Raw genomic sequence first — 17,939 nt, 5'->3', positions numbered from 1 at the left:
ATGTTCCTAGGGTGCCCTTTGAGTGTACATTTGTTTTGCCTTAAAAGAACTTTGACTCATCAATGTTGGTTGTATTAATTTCTCTATAGGACTCTCTATAGTCCTTACAGCCCCTCCAACTTCCGGTGAGCCCTAATCCATGAAACTAGATGATGGTTTCTGTCCGCTGTTGTGTCACTGAACTCCTCCCCCCAAAGTGAATGGCAATGAATGTTTTCATGGTTGTCTATGTTTATGTATTAATAAAGTTTCTTCTTTTCATGATTATTTTCATTCTGCATACTACTTTTTTCTTCTTCCTCTGCTGACTCTACTTCACTTTCTCATGCAACAAAGCCATCTTTCTCTATATAATCATTATCTACTTCTCTTTCACTCTAAGCCCTGCCTCTGCACCCATCCACCCTTCAGAACAACCTGGCTGATTCTTATACCTGTGATAACACTGAAGTTCAATTTGTTCTTTCTTGAAAATGCAATTTTAAATACCACTTCTTTACCATCCAGAGGCTTTTATTTACATCATAATTATAAACAATTGAAGAGTTTCTTCCTTCCCGTAGTTATCACCTGAGTTAGTCAATCAAGTGTATTTTGCATTCTTACTCTGTACTCTTCTGTAGATTGTGGGCCCTTTAAGATTTGGAATAGAAACCTCTTTACCTATTGTACCTTTATCATCTGGGAAAGTGACTTTTATACATTTTTATAAAAGTTGGATGACTGAGTAAATGAGTAAATGAGCCACTGCCTTCAAGAAATTGGGGGAATTATTAGCATACATAATAAATGTGTGGAACTAAATGCAGGTTTTATAAGAGGTCAGATGAGCGGGAAATCCACAGTGATTGTGTGCAGTTAAAGAAGGTTTCACATAGAAAGAAAGACTTGAAATGGTCTTTGGGAGAGATGTAAAATTTGTATTAGTGGAAGGAAGTATTATAATTTGGGCTGAGCTGTGCATGAAGCGTATAGGCCATTTGGCCATATTGGACCAAAATGGGGGTATGAAATGGCCTTAGCCCAAATGCAGGGACATACTGCTATGGTCGTAATTCTAGAGGCTGTAAATTCCAGGAAATCCTAATATGGACGAAGGATATCAAGGAGTCTAGGAATCAGTTTAAATGTTAACACTTGTTTTTGATATACAGTCCATATGGAATAGGATTTCATTCAGTGATTAAAGCATTGGAGCTTGGGAATACGATTTGGATGGATTTACAAATACAAAAGAGTGGACTGCAGTAGAAATTAGAACAAGCTGTCAAATAAAAAAAGAAAATCAAGCGTTGTGGGTGAGTCTATTACAAGGGCAGGGAGACCCCGGAGATAATAATGGAAGAGGTAACACCGACTATAGGGATGAAACCATAGATTCCTTAGAGAGATTGTTTAGGAACAAAGAGCACTCTGGATCAAAGGAGTACAGCAATCAAGCCAGCTCAGTAGAGCTTGCTGTATGGATTACCGTTTAATGCCAAGTCCATCAAACAAGCAGTAGAAGACATAGCCTTTGTTGTTATAACCTGTATTGATGCACTGAGATAGCATGTGCAGCTGGCACTGATGTAAGGCTGGCCTTTTTTCTTAGTCTCGTATCCTACACCTGTTTTCCAGAGAGTCTATCTCTGTGGGACTAATTAGGGTAGTTAGATTTCCATTCTCTTTACGGGTTGTAGAATTCTGATTTTTATCATATTTAGAGACCTTCAGTATCCAAAATGGCTTTCATAGTGGCACCAGGTGACCCATATTAATCTGACATTGGCTCTACTTCATCAGGGACTTGTTATTAGAGTGGGGTAAACGTGGTCTCAGATCCTTTTCTTGGTGAGGAAGGGAGATGTTAGGACTTTCTTGTTCTCGACCCATCCACATGACTGCTCTAGTTTGGAATAGGAATATCATTTTTAAGGTTTGTGGGAAAAACATGGGCCCCATTCCACTTGATCACTTTAAGAGTTCATGAGTCTCAAAGCTCAGATTTTGTTAGCTCACAAGTGCAGGCCCCATGACAATTCTTGAGGACTAAGAAACGGGATATGCTTCAAAAGCAGCATCAGTTAGTCCTGGGTTTAATATGGGGAGTCTGGGGGAATTCTTCCACCAAACAGTAGAATCTTTGTGATTTTAAAAATGGGTAAAGGTGATCAGAAGGTACAAAACTTCTAATTAAACAGTAAATGTCATAAGGATGTATTGTGCAGCATGGCAATTATAGTTAATAATACTGTATTGTGATGGGCACTTGGGTGGCTCAGTCAGTTAAATGTCTGCCTTCAGCTCAGGTCATGATCCAGGGTCCTGGGATCCAGCCCCGCATCGGGCTCCCAGCTCAGCAGGGAGTCTGCTTCTCCCTTTCTCTCTCCCTCTGCCTCTCCCCATGCTTGTGCTTCCTCTCTCTCTCTCTCAAATAAATAAATAAAATCCTTTAAAAAAATACCGTATTGTATATTTGACAGCTGCTAAGAGAGTAGATCTTAAAAGTTCTAATCACAAGAAATAAAACTTTTGTAACTATGTGTAGTGATGGATGTTAACTAGACTTGTGGTGATCATTTGACAATGTCATTTTGTATTGTATATCATTTTGCAATGTATACAAATACCGAATAATTTTGTTACACACCTGAAACTATATATGTCAATTAAATATATCACAATTTTTAAAAAAGGGGGGAGGTAGGAGAAACAGGAGAGATTTGGAGCATGGGGTGCTGACAAAGAGAACAGGTTTGAGTTAGAGACCAAAGTATTGTTTTATGTTGAAGGAGGTATCTGAAAAAAAAAAAAAATGAAATAAAGTAAAATAAAGCAAAATACAATAAAAACTTCCTGACTTCTAAAACATTTTTTTAACTAAACAAAAGTAATATATCCACATTATCCAGTTTGGCAGCCACTAGTCACATATGACTATTGAGCCCTTGAACTGTGGCTCTTAAGACTAAGGAAGTGAATTTTTAATTTTAATGAAATTTAATAACAACACATAGCTAGTTGCTACCATTATTGGACAGTAGTGCAGTGTCTAAACTGTCTATATTTGTAGTTTAAAGATTTGTTCTTAACCTTATTTGGGATAATTCTAAAATGCAAGAAAATTAATAAAATTTAGTACATTTAAAAAAATAAAAACATGTAAGTGTAGTCAGGAAGAGGAGAAGCAGAATCCTAATCCTGCACTTAGAGTCAGAAAGAGAATCCTGGCATACTTTTTTTGCATACAGAAGAACTGAAGAAGAATGAGTTCTTATAAATGTTATGAGGGTCCGCCTTTAGGTCCACCACATCTCTTTAGAAGTTTAGTAACTGCTGGTTTAGAATCACTGGGTGAGGAATTTTTAGGACCCTTCCAGCTCTAAATTATGTGATTTCTATGACTTATAGCTAGATGGTCAGGAAAAATGTAATGATTAGTATTGCATAATACTGCATGATTTAAGTCAGAAGGATGAATTGCACGAGGCAAAGACTCTACTGTGGAAATACATTGTGGGAGGGAGTACACAGATGAATACATGGCTTGCTCAGAAAATGATGAGCAGATTAATTTAGCTAGAGATAGTATTTTTATGAGTAGGATGGTGGGGAGGGGTAGGATGGTAAAATAGAAGGGATTGCAACTCTTTTTTCAAAAACTTGAAAGATACATTGTAAAAACGGACTTTAATTCTAGAGGAAATTGGAACTCATTTGAGCCATAGGGTAGATGGATGATCAGGAGAAACTAATGAAAATAGATAGGGTTGGAAATAAGGAGTACCTTAGAACTATTTCAGTAGTTCTGGAGATAAAGATATGAACCAGGACCATGGCAATGAGTCTAGAAAGGAACAAATATATAAGAAGGAGAATGTGAAATTGCAAACAGGTTTCATCATCCGATGATAAAATGAGATATTAGTGAATTGAGTTCAGGGATAATTCAAATATTTCCAGTCAGTAAGAGAGGTTTTTGAGGCTGGAGCCTTATCTGGTTCATCTTGGTCTTGTTAGAGTATAATTCAATAAATGAAATCAATGAAGTTTCAGGAATTGATAAGTCACATAGTTGTGCCGTGTGTGTGTGTGTGTGTGTGTGTAGACTAGGTAAAGAAAATATTGTAGTAAAGAAATCTCAAAATTGGATGAAATTTAAAAATAACAGAGTTTTGTGAAAGTGATTATGATTAAATATAATTGTAAATGAAAATTTGTTAATTGTCATTTTGATTGAAGAGTATTTATAAACTCCCAACTTTTTATACGGTTTTAGATTTTACAGTTGATTTTTTTTTCTTTTTACCTCACTCTGGCTTTCTCTCTTTTATCTCTTTAAATACTCTTTACTAGACAATTCTGGAACATGTTGCATCATCCAGTATAATTGTGGTGACATATTGCAGTATTCTTCCAAATTGTTTCATATAACAAAGATGCAGTTTAGATTGTATAATTTAGCAAAAGTGGTAACTAAATTCCCCTTCATGGCTTGTGAATTTTGTCCCTTACAAAAAGGTAGAAGTTTATTTGGCAGAAAAAAATATTGAAAGAGAAATCAGTGCTCCTGATGTTAAAAATGCCATGCAGGACAAGATCCAATTATATAGTGCCCTTTAGTCTTTTCCTTAATATTTTGAAAGCAATTAATTTTTAAAGAAAATTTTCTTTTTTTTTTTTTTTAAAGATTTTATTTATTTATTTTTTTTAGAGAGCGAGCGAGAGAGAAACAGCATGAGAGGGGAGAGGGTCAGAGGGAGAAGCAGGCTCCCCGCTGAGCCGGGAGCCCGATGCAGGACTCGATCCCAGGACCCTGGGATCATGACCTGAGCCGAAGGCAGACGCTCAACCATCTGAGCCACCCAGGCGCCCGAAAATTTTCTCTTGTATACTGAAGAAAATATGTGTAATGCATAAAATAGGAAAGAGAAAATGGCAGCCATTCATAATTCTAGATTGCAAAGATAAGCATTGATATATTTTCCCCTAACATTTATTTTACCTGCATACATATATATTTGTAATACACTGTTTTATAATCTGTTACTTACTTCATAATATATCATGACCAAACATATTGACAAAATACATTATTATATGATTTCTTTATGATTCTTTTTTGTATTTAATCTGTTTGAGGGGGGCGCGTGGGTGGCTCAGTCCGTTAAGCACCTGCCTTTGCTCAGGTCATGATCCTGCTCCCTGCTCAGTGGGGAATCTGCTTCTCCCTCTGCCCCTCCCCCTGCTCATGCTCATGCTCATGCTCTTTCTCTCTCTCTCAAATAAATAAATAAAATCTTAAAAAAAAATCTGATTTTGTTTTTAAGTACATTCTTACATATAAGCATAAATTTAAATAAATGCATAGCAGAAACTTCCGTATATATATTAAACTCTTTTCCTACTATTGTCATTTTTTTCCCTATTTTGCTTTCCACCTTGCTTACCATCTTCACTCATTAATACATATGGTTCACTCAATACATATCAAACTACCTTTTCCACACATTCTTTATAACCATTGCAACATTATCTTCTGATAGTAGGTATGACAGGTAAAGCTACTGCCAACCCCCACCTCTTGCCCCACCATTTTAGGATAACCTGTTTTATTTTGATTTTTCTGTGTTTAGGTGCTTGTAAGTATTTCTTTTTAAGGATAATTTTAACATTATAGAATTTACAAATTTCACCATGGTAAGAGGAGGTATACTGTTTTCTAATTAGACTGCTACTTCCTAACTGCTTTTGGTTTGAAATCTTTCCTTCATTCAGAGAGATTGTCTTCCAATTTTTTCTTTAATTATTTCTTCTCATTCTTTGTTTGTAAAGTAATTGTGTTATGTGTTGTGTTGTGTGTGTGTGTGTGTATGTGTGTGTGTTGTGTTATGTTTTATCTGTATATATAATACACATATATAATAAACACATAATATACATATATAATAAACACATTAACATATCTGTTGCACTCTGTTGCTGTTTTAAGCACTATTATGTGCATAGAAATAGATAAACAATCAGTTCTAGATATAGAGATAGCTGTAGATATAATGCTCGTGTGTGTGTGTGTATACATATAATATAAGGAAACTTAAACTCAGAACAACGAGTAACTTACCCATTGTCAAAGAGTTATGAAACAGAGTAACTGGCCCTGAACCCAGGCATTCCACTCTAGAAGTTGTGTTATTCATTATTCTGAATTTATAAAGAAATATAAATGTAAATATATTAATATTTATATTAATATGTTTATGTAATATATACATAAATGTGTATACATTTATGTCTTTTTAAAAAAAAATTTTATTATGTTAGTCACCATACAGTACATCATTAGCTTTTGATGTAGTGATCCATGATTCATTGTTTGCGTATAACACCCAGTGCTCCATGCAATACATGCCCTCCTTAATACCCATCACCGGGCTCACCCATCCCCTCACCCCCCTTCCCTCTAAAACCCTCAGTTTGTTTCCCGGAGTCCATAGTCTCTCATGGTTCATCTCCCCCTCTGATATCCCCCCTTCATTTTTCCCTTCTTTCTCCTAATGTCCTCCATGCTATTCCTCATGTTCCACAAATAAGTGAAACCATATGATAATTGACTTTCTCTGCTTGACTTATTTCACTTAGCATAATCTCCTCCATTCCCATCCATGTTGATGCCAAAGTTGGGTATTCATCCTTTCTGATGGCTGAGTAATATTCCACTGTATATATGGACCACATCTTCTTTATCCATTCGTCTATTGGAGGGCATCTCGGCTCCTTCCACAGTTTGGCTATTGTGGACATTGCTGCTATGAACATTGGGGTGCATATGGCCCTTCTTTTCACTACATCTGTGTCTTTGGGGTAAATACCCAGTAATGCAATTGCTGGGTCATAGGGTAGCTCTATTTTTAATTTTTTGAAGAACCTCCACACTGTTTTCCAAAGTGGCTGTACCAACTTGCATTCCCACCAACAGTGTAAGAGGGTTCCCCTGTCTCCACAACCTGTCCTACATTTGTAGTTTCTTGCCTTGTCAATTTAACCATTTTAACTGGTGTAAGATGGTATCTCAATGTGGTTTTGATTTGAATTTCCCTGATGACTAATGATGTTGAGCATTTTTTCGTGTGTCTGTTAGCCATTTGTATGTCTTCTTTGGAGAAGTGTCTGTTCATGTCTTCTGCCCATTTTTTGACTTGATTATTTGTTTTTTGGGTGTTGAGTTTGAGAAGTTCTTTATAGATCAACAGGAAGAAATTGACAACCTTAATATATATTTATATCTTGTGTGTGTGTGTGTGTGTGTGTGATTTCCTGAAATTTCTCCATGCTTTAAGTCTTTTTAAAAAGTCATTTCATTTTAAAAATATGTTTTCTCTGGGCGCCTGGGTGGCTCAGATGGTTAAGGGTCTACCTTCAGCTCAGGTCATGATCTCAGGGTCCTGGGATCGAGTCCCACTTCCTCTGCCTGCCACTCCCCCTGCTTGTACTCTCCCTCTCTCTCTCTCTGGCATATAAATAAATAAAATCTTTTAAAAAAATATGTTTTCTCTAATTTCTGGGAAAAGTTTTTGAACATATCTACTCATAGTTTAAGAATTCCATTTGTTCTAATATCCATTTGGATTTTTGGTGCCTCCATTACATTTTTAAAAATTTGACAGTTGTGCTTTTAATTTGAAGTAATTTTTCTATTCTTACTCATTTTTAATCGTTATCATGTTCTTTCACTATAAAGATTACAGAGAGATATTCATATATTTTTTATGTTTCTTGTGATATGTTTTTTCCAATAGGAGGTCGTTCATTTGATTCCTTGGCTAATTTAGCTACTTTGAACTCTTCAATCTGCTAGTATTTTCATAAATACTAAATACTATTTATCTTTTCCTTCTAGAAGTATGAGAGGAAATATATTTGTTTATAATTATAAGTTGCTGGTGGATTCTATTAGAGATCAATGGACCTCTCTGAAGAAATGTTAGAGACTTAATGAAATGAGAGTTCCTGTGCTTGGATTTCCATTGTTTCACTTGGCTGCATTAGGTGGTCAGTAACGTATCAGGAGGAGGTTAAAGAGCTACCTTTGGAGGAGACATGGCTAAAGCTTCATTGTCGTAGGGACTAGTATTTTTTCCTTTTTTCTCTCTTGTGGCAGTAGTAGTCATTCTGTTTTATCATCAGCACAGCTGTCCCCCCTTACTAGTCAGTAACAGAAATGTTTCCAATTTACTGCATAGAAATTTAAATGAGGATTGAACACTGCAGTAGCCATAGCGCTTGGGGGATCCTGGCACCTTGTGAACCTCCCAGGGCTGACCCCGTGGCCTCCCCCTTTGCATGAAGCCCTCCTGCTTTAAACTTCGGAATGTTAGAAGAGGTCCACTGAAGCCCCTGACTACTTATTTTCCACATGAACCTTTTATTGGGGGGTGGGGGTGGGACTTTGTATTACCCATTTATTGAGAAAACAGACTTTGAGTGCCTCCTGTAGTTTCTCATTTACTCTTGCTTGTTCCACCTCTCTATCCTGTCTTTTTAAATCAGTGTAGTGGAAATTCCTTAAAATTCTTGGCATATGAATGGACTTTTGCCTGGCTTCCAGTACACATACCAATTCTCCACGACTTTGACAATTTATTTATGCATTTCACTGGGAATTTTAAATGGGTGGAGAATTTGATAAATGACTTTCTGAGATCAACCTTAGTAAGAGTTACCAATAATTAAGCTTGGGAATATTGAATTCAATATCCAAATATTAAAATAACGTGCACAGGAAGTGAGAATTGGGCTTTGGAAGAAAAGATATATTTCCATCTGCTCCAAGAAGCCTTTCCAGTATTTTTATCTCTTTAAATTCCCATGGCCCTTCTTAACTATTTTTATGCTTACGATCATCCTGTGTGGGAGGTATATGTGGGTGGGGGGGGGTGGACTCCACAACCAAATTATAATCTTCTTGAGAATTGGGACAGTGTCATTTTTAAATTTTCTAGTTTCAAGCATAGTACATAGCATCAGTATTCATTAGATATTTATTGGATCACTTATGTACTTTGTACTGATAAAATTTAGAAGGTTTAGCATTATAGGGGTGCCAGCGAATAGAGGGGATCCCCAAAGCTAGAAATCTAGAATAGATTTTTTTGTGTGTGTGAGTTCTATGCCCAATGTGGGGCTTGAATTCATGACCTGGAGATCAAGAGTCCCATGCTGTCCTGACTGAGCCAGCTAGGTGCCCCTAGAATAGATTTCTTTTTGCAATTTTGTAATCGACAGCTTGTAGAGGGCTTTTGGTGAATATATTTGCTTGAGAATCCAAATGTTACTCTCTACCAATATGCAGTGAAGTTTAAAACTGTGTGTTTTGATCAGTAATTGTATTTTTCTTCATCTAAAAGCATTTTTAAAAGTTTCAGTATTTCATAATCCTAACACATAAATAATCTTTTAGATTTTCCTAAATATATATTGAAAATTGATATTAAAAGTTACCATTGTTTGACGATAAAGATGCCCCACGGTCTACAGAACTCTTTAAATATTTTGCCTCTCTTTTTTCAGGCCCTACTTTTATCTAATGTTTCTCGAAAGAGGTTTTCAACTGGGGAAGTTATTAACTTGATGTCAGCAGATGCCCAGCAGCTCATGGACTTGACAGCAAACCTCAATCTCCTCTGGTCAGCCCCTTTTCAGATCCTGATGGCCATGTCACTCCTTTGGCAAGAGCTGGGTCCAGCTGTGTTAGCAGGGGTAGCAGTCCTTGTGTTTGTTATACCAATAAATGCTTTAGCTGCAACTAGAGTAAAAAAGCTAAAGGTAAGAAAAAGACTGCCTCATGTTACATATGTCAAACAGAAGCTGAATTTTCTGACTGGAGTCGACAATAACCATCTAGTTAATTCTGTACATGTGGAAATAATCCAGATTTATCATTCATTCATTCATTCAACCAGTATTGATTGGACATCTGTTCTGTGCCAAAGTACAGCAGTGAGGAGACCTGATAAGTTCCAGCTTTCATTAAAGGAGACAGGCATTAAGAAATAAATAAAGAGGGCGCCTGGGTGGCTCAGATGGTTAAGCGTCTGCCTTCGGCTCAGGTCATGATCCCAGGGTCCTGGGATCGAGTCCCGCATCGGGCTCCCTGCTCCTTGGGAGCCTGCTTCTCCCTCTGCCTCTCTCTCTCTCTCTGTCTCTCATGAATAAATAAATAAAATCTTTAAAAAAAAAAAAAAAAGAAAGAAAGAAATAAAGAACATAATGCCTGGTGTTAATCTGTATACAAAGAAATATAACTTAGGCTAGGGTGATAGAGTAACAAGGAGAGGGCCATTTCACATACAGGGGCAGTAAAGTCCTCAGGAAAGAAACAATGTATCAGCAGGGTAAGGGAGGAATCCATGTGGATGTCTGAGAAAAAGATTTATTAAGCAGAAGAAACAGTGTGCACACAGCCTGGAGGTAAGGGTATGCTCATTTTGTCTGAAGAGTGGGCCACGGTGAGCAAGGCGTGACTGCATACAGCAAGTAGATAGTAAGTGCTTAACTGAATTCATTTAAATATTCTTCCTTTACATTCCGTCATTCATCTTACTATCAATACATTTTTTGACATCTGACATGTACCAGACAGTGTGCACTATGCTGTACTGTAGGAAAGGAGAGACAGGACACAGTTCACTGCACTGAAAAGCCACGCACGCTGTCAGGGGAGAGACAAATGATTTCATGTGTTAAAGTAACCACACAGGTACAGATGTACTGCTTATGACACTTATTTTATTATTTTAAATGGATCAAAGATTAATAATATCTATGTATGGAATAAGATCTATGTATGGACATGGAAATATGTCAATCATGTTAGGGGAAAAAAGAAAGAAACATATGTATGTATGTACATGTGTATATTATGCATATATGTACATAAATACCCTTAATCCAGTTTTTAAAATGTGAATATACCAATGCACATGGGTGTGATAGAGAGGCATAAATGAAGTTATATAGATATAGATATAAATGGACTTGTATAAGCATAGAAATAATCTAGAGATAAAGCACCAGTCTTTTAAGAATAGTTACCTATAGGGGCGCCTGGGTGGCTCAGTCGGTTAGGTCGTCAGCTCTTGATCTCAGCTCAGACCTTGATCTCAGGGTCGTGAGTTCAACCCCACACCCAGCGTGGAGCCTACATTTAAGGAAAAAAAAAAAAAGTTACCTGTAAAGTAGAATTAGATGGAAAGAGGGGAGATTTTTCACTTATTACTTTAATACATTTAAGTGATGAAGGTTTATGCCTTCTTTTATATTTTTCTGAATTTTTAAAATTCAAATTACCAAATAATTACCAAAAAGATGACTAGTCTTTAAAGGTGAGAGCTAGAATATACCATATAACTATGAAATAATTATGAATTATTAACACACTAGTATTTAGAATAACAAGCTTGTTTATAATTTTAATAAATACTTTTAAACTAGCTTTTTAAAAAATTCTGTATTTTAAGTAATTTAGATTCAAATATTTAGGAATGGAAATAGATTTGGGGGACCTTAATATAGGGCCCTAAAAATTTCAAAGAGACTGCAATATTATGTACAAATATGCTAAGCAGAAAATACGCCTTTAATCACACAAACAGTATTATGGATGTTAACTTGTAAATGCGTCCTTTGTTAGATATACAAATATTGTACTTATTATTATTTAAATCATAATTATGACAATATTATTGGAAGAAATCCTTAAGAAGCAATACGCAAGCAATGATAAGTATAAAATAATATAAATGTTAAATATTTGAATAAATATACAGTAATTACGTAAGATTTGCCAAAAAAGAGTCAGTATTTGAAAATATACATTTTAAGGGGCGCCTGGGTGGCTCAGTCGTTAAGCGTCTGCCTTCAGCTCAGGTCAGGATCCCAGGGTCCTGGGATCGAGCCCCGCATCTGGCTCCTTGCTCGGTGGGAAGCCTGCTTCTCCCTCCTCCACTCCCCCTGCTTGTGTTCCCTCTCTTGATGTGTCTCTGTCAAGTAAATAAATAAAATCTTTAAAAAAAAAAGAAAATATACATTTTAATCACAAGTATTAACACTCAAGATAGTGTACTTAAAATATACAGACCTTTATTTTTATTTCTGTGATACTTCTCTTATAATATATATGTATTATATATGTAAATAATTGATAGAGTTTGGGGAATTTTATCCCATTTTAATAGAAGATGGATATTATTTTATTATTCAATTTTAAACAAATTTCATCTAAATAAATATTATATTTTCTACTATTTTGTAAAATACACACCTTGCTTACATTCTGCTGACTACTTTTAAGTTTTAAAATATCTATTTATAACTAATTTTAACATTATCAATAGAATAATATTATATGAATATTTTAAGATGGTTTTCAACTAAATATTATATAAAATGGAGAGAATAGCCTATATTTTGAAAAATAGCTGTGGGCCATGTTAGTTAAATTATTAACAACCTTTGTCAAATATGCCTTCATTTTTTCCCCCTTGAATAGAAAAGCCAAACGAAGAACAAAGATAAACAGATAAAACTACTCAATGAAATCTTACATGGAATTAAGGTAATATACAAGGAATATGACTTTAATTTCACTATTTAGAATATAGCCATGTTAGTCAATAAATGAATTTTTATCATTCTTAATATCAAAGTAATTATATAATTGTATATAACATTCTTGGCAGAGTATTTCAGATTTCAGATGTATAGGAATCCTTCTTGCTAAAATAGTATTTAAATAAAACCAAATAGAATGGAGGTGTTTTCTCTTTGTTTCTCACCCAACAACTGAACACAAATATCCCAAAAGACACAAAATGTGACTTGTTTGAAGGGATTGGGTAGAAGAGATGGAATGAAGCAGGCAAGAGTGGCCATAACATCATCTTCAGTGTGAAGGCAGATTTATATGGGGGAATGATGACATGTCATTCAGGTTCTTTTATGTGGAATAGAAATGATCATACAAATGTGATTCTGCAAAAGGTATGTTATAAATGATTTGTTCCATAGGAAAGCTACACCCCATGCTAATATTTTCTCTATGATAAAAGAGTGAAACCAACCTCATGAACTTTTAGATAGATGATAGAGATTCAAATCCTGTTGCACCTGGATTATGCTTTATCAGATGTTTCTAAAGGGCAAAATTTACAAAGCCCACATGGAATTTCCTTCTGGAATTGATAATTGCATAGGAAATTTCCTCTGTCTGGTGCATCTATCACTATAAACATAGGTTATGCCCATTATATGTACACATTGATTCACTTTAGAAATCAATAAAAATTATGCTGTATTGTGCTGTGTAGAACTTTCACAACATTGAAAATTACTAAAGTGAAAAACATTGTTAGATAAAAGATACCCTGAAAAGAGACTGATAATCATTTATTTATCTAAAATTAGGAATAGCCTTAAGTAGCTCTGAAATTTCACTCAGATTAAATTATTGAATAACTGAGATTATGTAATAGGGTCATACACTCCCAAAGTAATGTGATCCAAATGCATCTTGTACCTCTCAGTGGGTTAACTGATAACCCCTGTATTCATAAAAAGGACAGCAATGTATGTTTATAGGTTTTAAATATTGATACTCTTAAAAGGAAATTTATACTATTAGTAGGACTAGGACAGTGTAGATAAAATAAAGAACATCTCCTAAAGATACGAGCAAAGTCTAAAATTTGAAATAGCAGTCCCAGCAGTGAATACACTAGAATACTGGTAGAGGACCAAGTATAGGCAAGTTGAAAGTATAGCATAGTTTAAAGGTGTGGGGGGTAGGCATCCCAGGGGTAAGGATAACAGATACCATGGCCTCTCTCTGATAATGATAATAGCTACCATTTAGTGAACATTTTCTATGGATCACACACTGTACTTACCACTTTATATCTGTTTCCTCATATAATTCTTATGAACCCCAAGAAAATAATTTCTCATTCTCATTATCCAAACAAGGAAACAAAGTGTGCAATTAAGGGTCATGTGTAAGTTCACAGAGCCAGTGGAAGATTTTTAGGGTTCTCCAGAGAAACAGAACCAAGAGGATGTGTGTGAATATATATATATTCCAATTTACAATCTCAAAACACCAGTCACCTTTCCGAAAATGGCTTCAAGTCCCATGCCGTCAGTTTCCAAGAAATTGGGAGTCCAGGGTGCCTGGGTGGCTCAGTTGGTTGAGCGACTGCCTTCGGCTCAGGTCATGATCCTGGAGTCCCTGGATCGAGTCCCGCGTCGGGCTCCCTGCTCGGCGGGGAGTCTGCTTCTCCCTCTGACCCTCCCCCCTCTCATGTACTCGCTCTCTCATTCTCTCTCTCTCAAATAAATAAAATCTTAAAAAAAAAAAAAAAAGAAATTGGGAGTCCAGGGAGAGGAGCATAGCTATTAAGAAATGGGGAGTGGATTGAAGTGAGAGTTGGACCAGCAGGAAAAGTGCAAAGATTAAGCTAAACGGAAACTGCTATGGAGTTCATGCCAAGAGCTGGGATGTTGCCGAAGTCTGACTCAAGAATAAGCTATTGGTGGGTAAGAAGGACATAAGGCTAGAGAGAGATGGTGATTTTCCTCTCCCAGCCACCTACCCCATCCCGCGCAAAAAAAAGCCCACAATTCAAGGAAACATTTTGACTCAGCTGAAAATAGGAGCATTTTACTTTATGAGTTCACCATATTTTTTTTTTTAACTTTTACAATTGTGTGTGGGGGTATGCTGTGTATATTTGCATGTATGCATGTTTTTATTTTTTCTATGATACTGATTATCAAATAGTTATTGTCTGATTCCTTTACAGATCCTCAAACTTTATACATGGGAGCCCTCCTATAAAAAGAAGATTATTGAAATTCGAGAGCAGGAATTGGAAGTTCAAAAATCAGCTGGGTATCTTGCTGTATTTTCTATGCTGACATTAACTTGCATTCCATTCTTGGTGAGTGCGTATAATATTTCCTGTTTTGATTTTCAAATTTGATTTGCAGATTCACCTCCAAATTACTTGGAATTGCAGTGTCCAAAGTGAAATCTATATCTGAAATAAAATTTTCAAGAAATGCAGTCATTGACTTATGTAGATTAGGGAATGGAAGTTTTAAAGAAGGGGAAAATATGTGCATTCTCATTGGTCTGTATTTTTTACACATAATAAGATTTTACTTCTTTGTAAATTTCTCACAGAACAAACATGTGCTAGTCTGTTCTTAAACAATATAACCTGCATTTCAGAGTTTCATTTCAGCTCTGGAATGTCTTGATTTGTGTGATTAATCCCTTTTAAGCACGACCCAACACACACCATATAGAGTTGGGAAGAGAATTAACATTCATTGAATGTTTCTCCTGCATGCCAGATAAGTTATAGAGACTGCCTTATTTCATTCTTGCAATAATAAGGCCTTTGCTTTTTTCATTTTACAATAGGGAATGGAAGTCCATTCTAGTTTGGGAAACATCCTCAAAGTTATAGAATTAATATTTGGAGGCAAATTGGTATGAACTGAGGGCATTCTCCATCATACCATGTACACATTAGGAATCCCATGCTATGTAAACTAGAGTATAAATTGCCTTGAGGTATGAAGCAATGAGTGAAAGTGAGAGGATAACAAAACCACATAGAACTGAAGCATCAGTTTTTTGGGTTTTTTTAAGATTTTATTTATTTTCTGACAGAGAGAGAGACAGCGGAAGAGGGAACACAAGAAGGGGGAGTGGGAGAGGAAGAAGCAGGCTTCCCGTGGAGCAGGGAGCCCGATGTGGGGCTCAATCCCAGGACCCTGGGATCATGACCTGAGCCGAAGGCAGACACTTAACAACTGAGCCACCCAGGCGCCCCTGAAGCATCAGTTTTAATCAAAGTTACCATTCCTGGTGGTCATAGAGTCAGGAGAAATTCCATATATCTCTTTTGTTGGTAATTAAAAATATTGTTATTTTTATTTAAACAAATATGTGGGGATTATGAAAATAAAAGCAATATTTACATTTGGAATTCTTTGGTAAAAATGTCCAAGAAGCATTTGAGATAAGTCCTAGGTACATGATAGTCAGTACATTCTCATGCATATATGAACTTTTCTGCCTTTTCTAAATGAAACTTACAAGAGTAAATATAAATGTTATGAGCCATAATTTATTCATACTTTCTTCAGTTAATTTTATGACTCACAGAAAGTATAATCATTACATATGAATCAGAATGTATACACACACACCATTGGAAAATAAATTTACATAATATACCATCTTGAAAAAAAGATCAATTAGTATACATTTTATTTTATTTTAGTTTTTAAATTTATTTGTCAGAGAGAGAGAGCACAAGCAGGCGAAGCAGAAGGCAGAGGGAGAAGCAGACTCCCCGCTGAGCAAGGAGCCTGAAGCAGGACTTGATCCCAGGACCACGGGATCATGATCTGAGCCAAAGGCAGATGCCTAACCAACTGAGCCACCCAGGCACCCCAGTTAGCATACATTTTAAATGGGAGTAATAACTCTGGTAAGAACACAGTGTCTTATAGAAGGGAGCTGGACCGCATGGTCTCAAGGATGCCATGGTCTAAGATACACAATTGTATGATCTGTATATCTTAGTGAACTGAATATTTATTTTATATTCTTCAGCAATCGTACTGAATAGTACTGAATTTTGGTAAACAACAATAAAAAAGGTTTTAAATTTTTCCCCTAATTTTTGGAACCTTAACTCATCCTGTCGTTAGCACTGAGTAATTGAAGGAAGGAACATGTGTCTATTTTTCAGGTGTCCCTGGTGACATTTGGCATCTATTTCTTATTGGATGAAGGAAACATTTTAACAGCCACCAAAGTGTTCACATCTATGTCTTTGTTTAATATTTTGAGGCTTCCTTTGTTTGATTTACCAATGGTAATCTCAGCTGTGGTCCAGGTACATCTGAAATATGCTTAAACTAAAAATCATTCATCTACTGGAGTCTGTGGTTTTGCACATTTTCTTTCTTTCTTTTCTTCATTATTTATTTTGCTTTTTGTGGTGGTTTTACACTGCTTTCAAAATTAATCTCCCTGAATTAATGAGTAATAGAAAACATTAAAGAATGGAAGGAATCATGTCTTCTTTGCCTATGCTTTTCTTCTATCAAAATGACTTAACTATTTTAATATAAGATTTTGTTTTCTTTGCTAAGTGTTAGTTTCTTTTATTTAGCTTTTTAAAAGCTGGGGTCAGACGCCATGCCGTCAAAAGGCTCATTTTCTGTTTTCAATTGAAAAATTTTTAGCGAGGTGCTTTCTATGGAACTGGTTAGGAATGTTTTCCCAGGGTTCAGCAACATTTCATTTGCACTGAGTGAATAAAGCAGGGAGACAAGTGCATTGCTAATATCAGTCTGCCAACAAACCATGTATGAGGTATTTGGTTCAGCCTGCCTTCACTGTAATCTCCAGTCTCTGGAGACTCTTTGAATACTATAAGGAGTAGAAAGCTGCTAAAACCACAGGGAATGTGAAGAAGTGAGTTCCTTGAATCTCTGCCCTGAGATTTTCTGTTAAATTTTTTGAATGTCAGGTTTGGATTGCCTGGGTGTCCCCCATTGAATCCTTTTTCTCAAGTCTTTTAAACAAAGTGAAGCTTGGCTTATTAGAACCCGCTCTTTGATCTAAGAACTTTGCCTTTAAATTTTTATATTTGAATAAATAGTAATTTACAGTTATTTCATAGTAACTATAATAGTAATAATGATATTAAATTATATTAATTATATTGAAATTATAATAATAGTATACTATTTGAATAAAGAATTAGATAGTGAATACCAAGTAATCCACTTTTGTTACAGTATGCCTTTTTTTGTTGTTGTTATTTTACTAATAATGACCAACAGAGGGCATAGAAGTACTATTGATGTGACGC

The 17,939-nt window shown here is 35.8% G+C and overlaps 1 protein-coding gene across 1 annotated transcript in view; it reads left to right on the top strand.

The window, feature by feature from the left end:
• Nucleotides 1-17,939, top strand: part of LOC110571154 (multidrug resistance-associated protein 1-like) — an 89,190-nt gene that overhangs the window by 19,089 nt on the left and 52,162 nt on the right. The window contains exons 6-9 of the mRNA XM_044919127.1: nt 9,553-9,807; nt 12,533-12,598; nt 14,841-14,978; nt 16,809-16,955. Of these exons, the coding sequence (XP_044775062.1) occupies nt 9,553-9,807; nt 12,533-12,598; nt 14,841-14,978; nt 16,809-16,955 (606 nt within the window). The remainder of the gene's footprint in view (nt 1-9,552; nt 9,808-12,532; nt 12,599-14,840; nt 14,979-16,808; nt 16,956-17,939) is intronic.

This window comes from Neomonachus schauinslandi, chromosome 1 (assembly GCF_002201575.2).
Source record: "Neomonachus schauinslandi chromosome 1, ASM220157v2, whole genome shotgun sequence".
NCBI lineage: Eukaryota > Metazoa > Chordata > Mammalia > Carnivora > Phocidae > Neomonachus > Neomonachus schauinslandi.
The sequence above is the reverse complement of the archived record's forward strand: the minus strand, read 5'-3'. Positions and strand labels throughout refer to the sequence as shown.